Source organism: Lytechinus variegatus, chromosome 2 (assembly GCF_018143015.1).
Source record: "Lytechinus variegatus isolate NC3 chromosome 2, Lvar_3.0, whole genome shotgun sequence".
Taxonomy (NCBI): domain Eukaryota; kingdom Metazoa; phylum Echinodermata; class Echinoidea; order Temnopleuroida; family Toxopneustidae; genus Lytechinus; species Lytechinus variegatus.
This window is the reverse complement of record NC_054741.1, coordinates 10402512-10416336: the sequence shown is the minus strand read 5'-3', so window position 1 is coordinate 10416336 and position 13825 is coordinate 10402512. Positions and strand designations below refer to the sequence as shown.

General features: G+C 36.0%; 1 protein-coding gene across 3 annotated transcripts in view; it reads right to left on the bottom strand.

The window, feature by feature from the left end:
• The window catches only part of LOC121407283 (deleted in malignant brain tumors 1 protein-like), a 106076-nt gene that overhangs the window by 8711 nt on the left and 83540 nt on the right, over positions 1 to 13825 (bottom strand). For all 3 annotated transcript variants that reach the window (XM_041598262.1, XM_041598263.1, XM_041598264.1), the window contains 2 exons: positions 13012 to 13341; positions 154 to 498 (listed from right to left, as the gene is read on the bottom strand). In XM_041598262.1, the coding sequence (XP_041454196.1) occupies positions 154 to 498; positions 13012 to 13341 (675 nt within the window). The remainder of the gene's footprint in view (positions 1 to 153; positions 499 to 13011; positions 13342 to 13825) is intronic.

Sequence of the window (13825 nt, the reverse complement as noted above, 5' to 3'; positions counted from 1 at the left end):
TCTACTGCACATACATATTGAGAATGCCATTTCAAAATTTTGTATTCCTGTCCTATTTTCATAACAAATACATACTAATTTTTGAAATGGTTGGTAGATTTATAGTGGTCCTTGGCAAATAGCAGTTTCTATGACTAAACAAACATTACTCACCAGCTCGCATAGAAGTCTCCATACTACAGCGTACCCCAATGACCTCTGTTCTCTTATTGCAGTTATGTGTCCAGGCACTCCGATGGTGGCAATCCCATAGCCTCCTCTCGTCCCCGTTGCAACGGACATCGTCAAGGATTATCGGACCGAATCCGGATCCAAACGAAGAGGATGGCAGGTAGGTCAAGGCGAAAGGGTAGCCGAGTTGTCGGCAGGCTACGTAGGCAGCCGTCTTGGAGAACCTATCCTTGCAGACGGTGCCCCAGATGCCGTGGACAAAGACCTCAAGCCTGCCCTCACTTGGTTTCTCACCATCGCGTAGTCGTAAAGAGTATAGTGGGGGGTCTGTAATGAGAAAAGACATAACAAAGATACTACTAGAAAAGTGAAAGAAAATTGTATCTGGGTGGTTTATGGAGTAAAGCGTAAGGGAATTAATCAGTTCGAAGGTTAACAATATTTGATATTTCAGTTCTTTCTTTACATTACATCAGATAATTTTCAGTAATCTTACTTCATGTAATAAAATCTTTTTCTTCTTGTCTGGAGCATTCCTTCATATTTGAAACATATATGTAAGTGTACTCCCAATATCACTACATGTATTTCATCAGTAGGATGTCCATGCATTATTTGCAAAATCAAAAGAATAAAAATATCCATGCATAATAAAAATCACACCATCTCTTTTTTCTCTTCGGCTTTTCGTTCTTCATGATCAAAAAGTCTAGGGATTTTATATATTTACATTTGCTATATCATTTTTGTAATTTACCATTATAGACTGTCCTTTTTTATACAATTACATGTAGCATTTTTTAGAAGTCCCATGATCTTTACTGATGATTACTGCTTTTACAACAAGATCATTTCAACTGCTTGCTTTAAAAGTGGGTCATGAACTGTATCCCAATTCCTTTTAAGACACCAGCCACGCAGTAGAAAGTTCAATTTAGACTCGCCTCAAACAAGTTTTTGCTATTCAATCTACCAGTTGATATCAAATACAAACATGTAATTCAATTTAGAGTTCAGTTGTAGATTATATATATTTTCAAATCAATGTGCCAGTTGTCATGACCATTTTTTGAGGCTGATACCTTCAATCATCGATGCCTCTGATATCAATCCACATCCAACTGTCACATCTTTTCTCCATTATGAATGCCTTGTCAAATAGGTCGTGTCCATTTCCTCCCATATTTAATGAGAAATGATGAAAGATGTCAAAACTGGGAGGGTTCATCTTCATCATGATTTTGTGAATGGATATTGGCAAGAAGAGGTAGCAGTAGTGTGGCCATGCAACTACCAACCAAGCCAAAGACCAAACAGCATCTGTCTGGTACACTACAGACCGTGGCCATTATCCCCAAAGAAAATTTGACAAGCAAGCCCCCCCCCATGAAAGGGCCCTTTAGGCTTACTTTATGTATGACATATTCCCATAAAAATATATGCTGTGGCTTTCGAGGAGGGGGGGGGGGTAAACTTATGTAAGAACAGCATATTTACATTACAAATTTTGATTATGGCTCTCAAAGGGGGGGGGGGCGGGCTGGATGTGCCCCTCCACCCTCCTGGATCTGCCACAGACTTGAGGTCAAGACTGCAATCCACTCACTTCAAGAATCGGCTCACAAATTCCTTTTGACATGCACAACCATGACCAAACAACAAAAATTCATTTATAACGCCAGTAAAGAATTGCGCTATGCTTATGCATACATGTAGTTTGAGCCAAGATATAGAGAAAATAATAAAGTGAGCAATTATACAACTACAGACTGTATACCTTTTCATGGTGTCAAATAGAGGAGGTGTCATTGATCAAGCAGTGAATAAGAAAAAAAAAGAAAAATTGAAGAGTGAAGAAAGAAGAAAAATGTATAAAAAAGAAACACTGGGTCATACCCCTATTTTTCAACTGATAGAGAAAATGAGATCACAAATAAGTTCCTTCATCAAAATGCCCTGGAGCTACCCCCTGTAGTAAAAAAATGAAACATTTGAAGTCACTGACTTATCATCATTTACACAAACCTGAAAATAATTGTAGACTCATTTCAAGCTTTGTATGAAGTCAGATGACAATGCAGCAGTTTTCTCTAACTACTACTAAAGCAAAATCTCCATGAATTCCTTGCATGGTAATGCTGAACCAGATGGCAGCTATTTTATAAATCAAAACTGAAAAGGGGATTTCGAGACAAAGAAGCTGGAGGAGAGCTCATAGAAGTCAACAACCCCTTTTCCATTGAGATACAACATTAATCTACATTTGATTTTGATATGAGGATTTAGACATAAATGAATCAATTCTTGTTAAGTACAAGATAAAGAATAATTTGTTGCATACAACATTATTCATGTAGAGTTCAGTGGCATTATTTTCCTAATAATTTGTGGTCAAAGTCACAGTAATACAACGATTTGGGAAAACAAAAAAATATATAAATCCATTTCTTTTGGAAGATATGACTTTTCTTTTTTTAATCAAGGAACACTTTCAAAATGTGTAGAATTTCCTAATGCAATTTGTCAGTCCCTTGGTGAGGAGTATAGCTAGACAATTGGCCTACTTCTCTGATAAAGTCAATACATGTATAAATGCATCCAATCAAAGAGTTCACACTAACCTATCTTGGTGTTTAAAACTTGAATATTAGAAGGTAGTTTTTTTTGCATGACTTCTAAGAAAGCATGAATGATTATTGAAAGGTCAAATCATATTCCAAATCTAACCAAAATTCATTTATGAATCAATTTCAAAAGACAATATGTAAAAGACATGCATCAAGTGAGAAAATTATAATTGAACCAAGCAAACATTTCATCACTTTTTTTTAAAAAGTGAGAACAGTAATATTGTACCGTATGAACAAGACATCGCTTTTCAAGTGAGAATGGTTAAAATTCTATAAATTCAAAAAATTGTCAATTTTTGAGTAAAAATAGTAAAGCTTCTATCATACATACAAAATATTACTTCTCAAGTGAGAATGACAAAAATTGTATCCTAGAATTTTTTTTTTTATTTGAGAATGGTAAATATATAATGTCATATTTAAAATAAATGAAAAATGATAGTAAAACACCACTTTCCAAGCATTGAATGGTAAAAAACCTACCTATGTACTCAAAATATCATTTCTAAAGTGTGAACGGTTAAAGTCGTATCTCATCTCACAGCTTGAAGTCATTGCAAGAGTATGATCGGGTGGTGCCCTAAAACTGTCATGTTATCCATCATCCATTAGATTAAGCGTGTCCGTGACAACTATGTCCGCAGGATAGCCATGTGGACAATGTTTAGAGCTAGTACATGACCAATTCAAACAAATGGGGGAAGTAGCATATGATTAGAATTCCTACAATGAAAACCTATCAATTCTCAATCTTGGGGAAAAAATGATTCTCATGATGAAAAGCAAAAATTTTCCATCCTTATGATCATCTTCGTCAGCAGTAGTATCTCCATGGTTATGATCACCATTATTGTTATCTTATAAAGATGAAGACGTAGCACTCTTAATTGTTCTGGATTTAATTCTTATACCAAGGTACTGTACAGTTATAGTGACTTGTGAATTATGTTATCCACATTAATAGAGTTCAATTTAGTGTAAGGATTGATCTCTAAACTTTGTAATAAAAACTGGCGGGTATTGTGGTTCCGACAGTTTCCGAAGACTTGGCATCAATTGGTGTCAATGTAGCAGAAAACATGAACACCATAAATATAACAACAGCCTGATGTTGGTATTCAACCTCCAAGTTTATGTTGTGTTGTATACATCAGGGGATGTTTCACAAAGACTTAAGTGTGACTAAAAGTTGCACTTACATTCCTGTTTGCATGCAGAATAAAATGCATTTTTTTAGTTCAGATCATCATATGGCTGAGAGGACACACAATATAGTTAATGAGATTGCACATTAATGTATGCATTGGCATTTAATGCATATCTTTAAGTCACGCTCTTTATGAAACACACTTTGGGGATTATCTCTAGACTATGAATACCTTTGGTCTGATATCAGATGCAGAGAATAATGATTATAGAATAAAAATGACTCATTTCATGTGTTTTCACAAAACTTTCAAGCCAAATTTAAATGAATTATTTCTAGGCCGTTATCAGCAATCATACCCTACTCAAAACCGGGAGGGGGGTGTTTGAAAAGACTGAAGTATGACTTACAGTCGCACTTAGATGTCTAGCTGCATTCGGTATTAAAGGCATGACCACATTGGTGGACAGAGGACAGACACAACTGCGTATTGATCAATAAGATTGCGCGTAGCATACCTTGTACGCGTCGGCATTTAAGTGCGACTCTAAGTCATACTTAAATCTTTGTGAAACACCCCCCTACCCCGATCAGGTATGACCCCTTTATATATTTAGGTCATTATAATGTCAGACACCTTGGAGGAAATCCATTAGAATCAATGGGATGATTCAAATGACTATAGACTATTTCCTTTGCGCATGTTTTTTTCGTTCATTGTAGGTCACAAAACCTTTTAGAATATGAAAGCACAACCCTCGCTCTATACGTAGTGTCCTAAAAATACACACATCTAAGATTTATATTCATTTTGATTTCCTTCACTAGATATCATGTTTTGAATATATTGCAACGAGATGGACGTATGGAACTCATATACAAAAGAAACACATGGAACTATATTGCTTGTAACACAACTGAAAAAAAACTCTTAACAAAAGCAGTTTCAATGCTGAGTGTCTTTAAATGACAGCCAAAAGAAGGACAAATGAGTTGAAAGAAAATCTAACCAAAGGCATCATTTATTCAGATTACAAATACGATAATGAATATATTAAAACACATTTGCATCTCTGTTTTCTTTTCTTTTTTATCTCTTCCTTTTCAATTTCGAACACCTTCTTTCATAAAAATCATTACGCAAGTTTTAGAAATACATAAGAATGTCAAGAAGTTTCGGGGTGACTGTGCACTCCACTTTTCAAGAATTAAGTCCTTTTTATAAGACTTTGTATGAATGCAATCAATTTCTTGATGCACATCTCTAAAAAAAAAAAAAGATCATCTCCAAAGACACTTCTAGAATGTTATATATCTGATACAACTGCCACAGAACCAAATGTGCCTCCTGCATGCATGGATTCCCTATGGTGTAATTTACGTGATATTCAAGGAGTGGAATTTGAGCATTTTGATGATTTCCATGCATTTTATCCAGCTTCGAATAGCTGTCTCCTGAGTAATCGCACATTTTGCGGGCACAGATTAACGTACATCCTCGTTGCATGTGACTGTGTTCAATCAAGACTTTTCAAACCAAAAACATGTTTTTCAAAGAAGTTTAGTTCAAAGCATAGTTTCATTCACTAAATGCTTGAGTAAACCCTAGATGTAAAACTTTGTTTTCTCATTTTGTTTTTAGGTCTCAATGATTTTCTTCAACTTTTGGTCAATTTCTTTGTGTGGGTTACTGCAAATCATATTTGATAAGTTCACTTCAATGCATTTGAGTCCTCCTTTATTTAAATGTAGGATGTATTTTCTTTATTCAAGCTCATAAAAAAACATCTAAAGATTCATATCATTGATTTTTGGGTGGCAGGTGACATTTATTCTCCCCCTTCTAATAAGGTCAACCTATTGAAATTATATTTGCATTGAACTCTGCGCCTCTGAGTGTATATCATGATGGTATCGAGCAAAAACTTATGGTTTCTAAAAAAGGGAATAGCAAAATGCTACCATCTCTCTTGCTTTCCTTCACTCCTATAGCATCCACTCTTTGCAATTCACTCCATCTTTCTCTCTCTCTCTCTCTCCCTCTCACACACACACCCCCTATCTAAACTTCCATTTTCTTTTCTTCTACTCTTTCTTCAATACATTCTCTAATCTCAATATAGAATCTATTAACTAAGTTTTTGATTCCTTAAACATCCCTGCTCTCATCTATTCTATCCACTTCAATTATCAATTTTCCCGTATAACCCTCATTATCACACAATCTCTCTTTAATAATCACAATTTCTCTTTATTAATCAATTACCATTTTTGTCTTCATATCGATGGTCATGACTGAACTCCATTTTTGAAATAATATTCCGTTTTCTGTGCCAGATTCCTTTCTTCTTCCATCTCCCCTTCCTTCAACATCCACTGATATTGTGTGGAAATGTGACCGAATTCCGTTAAATGCCAGCCTAATATATCATTACCATGGCGATGACGCCATGATGAAGATTCACACCCTCAGATCAAGGCTTTAATATTAGATTATATCAATCACTCTATCAACAAGATCATGTACAGAGTGTCTCAACAAATAATGCATTATAAAACATCATGCATTTCCAATTACACCATGATTAAAAAATACATATATGAAGGATTTTAGCACACGTATACCAATTACTCTCCCAAAATAATAGCGTAGAGGATGTCAGAACAAAACAACTATCACAAAGCATCTTGCATTTTTATTTCTGACCAATATGCAGACATACAATGAAGATTACCAGTCAGTTTGCACTACAACTATGAACCTTCCTCTGATCTGTCCACAGTTGTATACAGGGTGTCTAATAAAAATAACGATCCAATCTCAATGCAGGAGTACAACAATTTGTCTCTTGCTCCATGGAATACTGGCTATCTATTGCTGAACTGCCTAAAAATTCCTTTCTTGACCAGTTGCTCTTTATTTGTCAAACTTTTCAGGAGCTCCTTTCTCAGGGTAAGACTGCTAATAAAAGCAACCTGAAAAATCCCCCCTCTTTCAATAGGGAACTATGCATAGAAATTTGATCATTGATTACACTGCAGACTGTATTTGTTCTGAAATATTAACAGAGTTAAATATTGCCCTTGCACAGGCGATTTAAGTTGCCCATCTAGTCAGACCTAATCGATGCCCAAAATCTCTTCAAGAGGTTAAAATGGCAATTAGGCAGTTTCTTACTCAGTCACGATGATGTCTAAGACTTTAATAAAACAAGCTTGCTTCTTCTCATTTGCTTAAACTCTGCAACTCCTCTCAACTTTTGATTAAGAAGGGAACATAATCTCCATTACTAGAGGAAATCTATGGGTCGGTTTGCAGAGCTGTTACTGATAAGATCTGCAACAATTTCTTCCCCTGCCCTCTTAATCCTTAATTTGTAGGTAACGCAGGAGGACCCATGAAAGTGCAGACACCTTCTTTTCTATCCATCAGAGTCCAATGGAAACGAATTCTTGTAGGATTTGTCTTGATTACTGGGTTCTGCAAATAACCGCCAGGTTATCACCCACCTCCTCGTCTGCGAATCTAATGACGGCTGACCCTATGGACCGCTGCCGGACATTGCCCGCGGCTTCCCATCACGTGATCCCAATGCTTGCTACAGCATGGGTAACAAGTCCAAAGTCAACAATCCATGCCCAGATGTCCCAACAGGCCAACGGGATTATTACGCTTTCTTCAAGCTTTTCTGATCCATTTTATGATAGATGTTCATTTTGAGATATCTGCATGGATGAAATACCATGCATTATTACATGGTCACATTGCTCCCCCCTATATACCGCCCTCATGACAAAATCTTCAAGAAACATAGAAACAAGGGTGTGAAATTTCTTCCTTGGGTGAAAACCACAAACACATACATGTAACTCATGCAAGTCAATTGAAGAGACAATGTGACCACCAAATGACCATACAGTTTTCTCAGATGCTGAACTTCTTCTCAATTCCAATGAAACTTTGAAAGGGTCTGAACCCGGTCATTCTCGGTTATTCCCAAGAATATATTTACCTTGGGTTAGAGCACTTTTCATTGAATTCTTAAAGCTTATGCAACTACTGGTATTACCCCCCCTCCAAGTGCATTTCACAATCTATAATCAAAATTGAATGCACGATGCCCTAAACCACTTGTGATTAGGAGTATATGAATAAAATGTGTAAATTGTATATATTTGATGACTTTATATTAAAATTCATTTTGATGACATACCTGATCAAAAAATATTTTTTTAAATATGAAAACACTTCTCAATCATGGAATGAGCTGAAAATCTCAGGATATGATCTTTGTCTGTAGCTTTATGACGTCTTATGACTAAATAAGGGCATGTTCACTGTCGATTTCAAATTTAAACAGCAATATGAATTGTGATTTGAAAACTAATTTACAAAACACAAACACAATCAGCGCTGCACTGTTCAGTGTCAAAAATATACATTATATATATCATTATATATATGTTGTCTTTGAATTTCCCGCTTTAGTTAGTGCAGCTTTACTGTGCAGTTTGACTCATCACAATAAAGGTCTATTCTGGCACTAGCTTGTGTAGGATTCCACTGTGAGAGCAAATGTATTTTAAACCTCAAATCGCTTTCAATGTAATAAAATCTGAGCTGATCATGTTTACAAACATTTCTTTTTCGGCATTTAAATTTTCCTTCTAATCACGATCTGAAAGACATTTACTTTTATGACTGGAAATGGGGAACACTGAACACACCCTTTGTTTCTCATTATATCAGCGCTTTGTAAGAAAGTTTTCAATCATGATTCATATTGCTGTTTAAATTTGAAAATCGACATACCCTAAGTAAGCACTCAAAGGGCATTGCCACCTGTGTATAAAGTATAAAAGTTCAAGAATTATGATATAGATATATTCCTAAATAAAACATAAAAGTTCAAATGTTCACAAATAATCAACAGGACTGTGAAAAAAGATTAAACGGCTAAACTACACGTTTAATATCTGTATACAAGATTAAAAGTGAGTATAATTCACAGAATTTATCCTATTTATATCTTCAGGCAGACAGATTTTAAATCTTATGATGCAAAAGAATATTAAGAGTAGCAAAAAAAAGAAGAATCATTTAAAACATAAGTGTAATTGAATAGATGCATGTTTCATCCAATTTGAAAAGAAATAAAATATCAGCAGAGCTCATATAAAATCACTAAAAGTGTTTCAGCTATTGTTGACATGACTTTGACATGACTTATATTCTAGTTTCCTCTATCCTAAAAATGCTGATAAAGATAGGAGATATTCTGGGCCATGTTTTATAAAGACTCATGACTACTTTTACTTTGTCATTATTTCAACTTTTTAACTTTTGAAAAAGCACTTAATAAGAAGTAATTATTATTATTATTACAACTGCTATAATATGGAAACCTTGATAGTGATTGGCTGTTGAGCCTGTTGCCATGGTAGTTGTCATAAAGGCAAAAAAGTTAAAATAATTGTAATTCAATATGAAATGGCCTCTGGTTAGATGAAAAGGAAAGATGTCTGTTAAATTTTCATGCCTTCTCCCAGGGCGATGTCCCTTGGTCATTCAACTCACCCCAAACCCTGATCTATTTTTGTTACTATTTTATCTGGGTTGCATCAAAATTACGCTCCTGGGGAGTATCTTATTGTTAACGGGCGTTCTCACTTGCAAAAGTAATCAAAATGAACCCTGTGTAAAACTCAATACGAGTGTCAATTTTCAAAATTACTATTTAATTGCTTTCTAAAAGATTAAACTACGGAAATCAAATGCATGAAATGGGGAACAAGTCAAACGGTCAATGCCTTTGAAAGATTTATCACTTCAATTCGTGTACCTTTTGCAGCACTTTTCAACTGAAATACTTCATAAAAGTTTGTTACATACATCATATACCAGCCACTGGGATCTTTCAGATGTTTAACTTCAGGGCAAAAACAGCACTTGTGAGAACTACATCATTCTGCGTTGAAAGAAGAACACACCAAGATATTTACACCAGTGTTAAATTAATGGTGTTAGTTAACACCCAATAATATCAGAATTACTATCATCTTTGAGATAGACTGCAGAGCCCTTTGAAGATTATAGCAGATGATGACGACCCCAGTCTTTGCCTCTTGGCACGCCAGCACACAATTATACCGTGTTTACACATTGACTCGGCTCGCGTGTTGAATCCGCGAGCCGGGTTGAACACTGCGAAGAAGGGATCAGAGATCGCGTTTATACGTACATATAAAAAGGCGAGTTCAACACGGCTCGCGGATCTCGAACGGAAGAAGAATTATGACGTCGCAAATTAAAGGCGGGAAATTCACCGCCGGAATCGAATCTTGTTTGTGTGAACAACAACAATGCCAAAAGTGAAAGCGCGCGCAGTGACCTAGGTCAAGAGAGTTCGACACGGCTTTCTGTTTACACACGAAAAAATTGCCGAGTCTGACTCGGCTCGCGGGTTGAAACCTACGATTTTGGCGGATCGAAAAAGCCGTGTTCGACACGGCTCGCGGATCACACTGATCGCGTTTACACAGCATAAAATTGCCGTGTTGAGCACGGCTCGCGTGTCGAACCCCCGAGCCGTGTCACTGTGTAAACACGGTATTATAGGCCTACACTTTTTCCACTCCCTGGGGAGCATTCAAACAAAACTTCTAAGACTCACTGCTAAGCATACTACAAAAATTATGAGTTGCTTTGACCTGCCCTTATTCACTTGCAAGATTTTGAAAGAATTCATTAATAAATCCATAGTATACTGTCAAAAATTGCCCCCAATTCTATCAATCTCAAGCCTTTTGAAGCATTTTGCAAAGCTCCAATTATGAAAAAGGTTTCATCAATTTACAACATACCTTTATTTCATTAATTGCCTGAAGCATTGAGCAAAATAGGAAAAAAATGGCACTACATAAAACCTCATGTATTATCAGTACCCTATGCATCAATCCCCCTGAAATGTGAAGTCAACGAGGCAACTGCGGATATTACCAGCCATAAATTTCCCCGCACATGAATTTGTGAGAAAGGGGAATGCACGATGAGTTTATATACTTCATTATTGTGATCATGATTACAAAAGCACTCATGTGAACTAGGCATATTCTTAAGCTCCTAATTCATGATGAAAAAGAATAATTAGTGATATCAAATTACCGTCTCTTTGTGAGGTCTGTTCATGTTAATTCCATTATTCAGTTCAATGCATTTCGGTGATTGGATTGTCTACAAACTGTATCTTTTAAAGTAGCTCATATTCCACAAAGTTAGAGTTTTATCAGGAAAATGTTATTTTGTTATGGGGGGGGGGGGGGCTACCAAGGGTCTACTCACAACCCCCTGCAACATTAGGTGGTTTCAAACTGCCTTGATCATAAGAATCCCGGTTAAATTACAAGAACTGTTTTAGGCTAAAAAATACCCATCAATTATTCCTGCATTCACACTGCCCCGAAACACATCCCTCGGAATAAGTTCTTGAAGTTACGAGCATGCGCAGTATGGTCTGACTAGTGGGCAAGGCGCGAGATTCAAAATCACTAGCTCAGCAGCCACCCACAGAGCCCGCGCCCAACTGCTGGGCTAAAAGTTCCCGTAAATTGCTTACATTGCCAAAATACCTGCCACCTTGGAAAAATCCCTGCAAAAGTTCTCGTAATTTTGACAAGCACCTATTATTTAGTGGTTATTTTCTTCTGGGAAGATTATGCGTAATTTGCTTTCACATTGCCAATATTACATGGTATTTTCTGATCAGGGTAAATTTCCTGATCAGAAATACCTGGAACTGACAAACTTTGAGGCAGTCTGAAACCACCTTTTGGATAAGCTTTAACATTGCAGTGAACAGGGATTTTCAGTGCTCTTATGAGCATTTTGGGGGAAAATTGCCTTGAAACCTGTGTATCTTTCCCATGCTACATAATGTTCATACAAAAATGGTAATGTGATAAAACATGGTTTCCCCATCCGTATATCTTACCAATACAACTCCATCCTACAAAATAACAACGATTTTGCATTATACTCGTAGTCACTGACATACTCATATTATATTTTACAAATTATGTAGAATTTGGAAATTCTTGAATTTATTTCTCTTTCAAATGGGGAAACTTCATGTACAAAACACAAACTTCCAGTAACATTCATTAACATGTTCACAAAAATACATTCATAACTCTATCCATAATGCAAAATGTTCATAACTATCCGACCCGAGAATACTACCATTTTCACCTTCCCCATGCCTGCCCTCTCCTTGTGCATAAAACAACTTCCTTCTACAATCCAAAATATTGCATTCGTATTTTTCATTTTTTTTTCAAATTGCTCTTTAAACACTTTATCTTTCAAATTTAGTCACTGCATAACACAAGCATCCTAAAATTCAGCCCAATTCAAACCATATGCAGTCATCTTATTTTGGTTACGATCCTGGCTAAAGTAATAATATAAACAATATGTAGAACTATAAAACAAATCCATTACAATATGGTATTATTTCATACTTTCAACGTTAAAAACAGTTGTATGACATAAACCCATGCATTAAGTAATGAACTGGAAAGTGTTAATGGTATGGCACGAAAATATCTACAAGACCTTGTCACGCCTTATACAACAGCTCGTAGCCTAAGATCATAACACCAGCAACTTCTTAAGACTCCCAAGACACGTGTAGCATAATAATTTGCCATTGAATTTAAGGATTTTACCATCACTGGAACCCTTCAAATTTAAACTGAGGTCTTATCTTTTCTAACAGTATTAGTTATTGGCACTTTGACACTCATTCTTTCTTTTCTTGTGCGCCTCGGAATAGAATATTTCTAGACAGATGGTGCTATACAAATGCCTATTATTGTTATTATTAACTCAAAAAGTGGCAGACACGTTTTAGGTACTACAGAAAACATAAGAGGGGCTTTAAAATAAATGGGATTTAGACCATGCACTTTCAGAATTTTTTCAATGATTCTGTAAGTTGGTTAAAAATATTTCTGAGAGTGTGTGGCAGAATCCGAGAAAGGAAAAAAAGCTTTCTTCCTTACCTGTTGGCTGCGGGAGTTGACACAATAACTGCACACTTTGGCAGCCACGTTCCATCGAGAAATCCTCAAATTGGCAATTGGAGAGGTGGGTGCTATTGGTCCTACAATGAAAATTCTCAAAAAGGGTTGGGTAGCCATCTTTGCCGAGTGGAATGGTGAGTTCTGAATGCGAAGCCACAGCGGCACCTGGGTAGCCCATTTGCCTGCAGACGATGTCAGCTTCTGTGATCGTCCAGGAGTTATTGCAGACAGTACCCCAAGAGCCTTGGTAGAAGATGAGCAGTAGACCCGCATTGGTCACATAGCCGTTGACTAGCTTGACTGAGAAATCTGAAAGATAGAAGATGACAGAATAATGCAATATAACATCTTCAAAATCTTCATGTATCTATTAAACTATTCTCTTAGTGTCTCTTTCTTACATTGAGTTTTCAACAGTATAAATTTGCTTCATTACAAATCATATTTACCATTACTGCATTACCATTGCAATAAATATTAAGCAATCAAAGTTCATTGTCTTTCTTCTAATGAAAATTTTTGTCATTACATTAATCATGGATCACCGTTTTATCTATGTGTATGTCATGTTCATAATCATGATACTCAAAAGGGCTCCCTTGCCAATTGACTTGAACTGGACAATCTGTCTTTTTAAAGAAAATGTAAATAAATAAATAAATAAATGAATAAGTAAATGGATAAAATAAATGAATTAAATAAACAGATAAATAAACATCATAATCATAACCATTATCATAACATCAACTTCTGAATACATGCAAGTAATAACCATATCATTAATCCCTTCTCT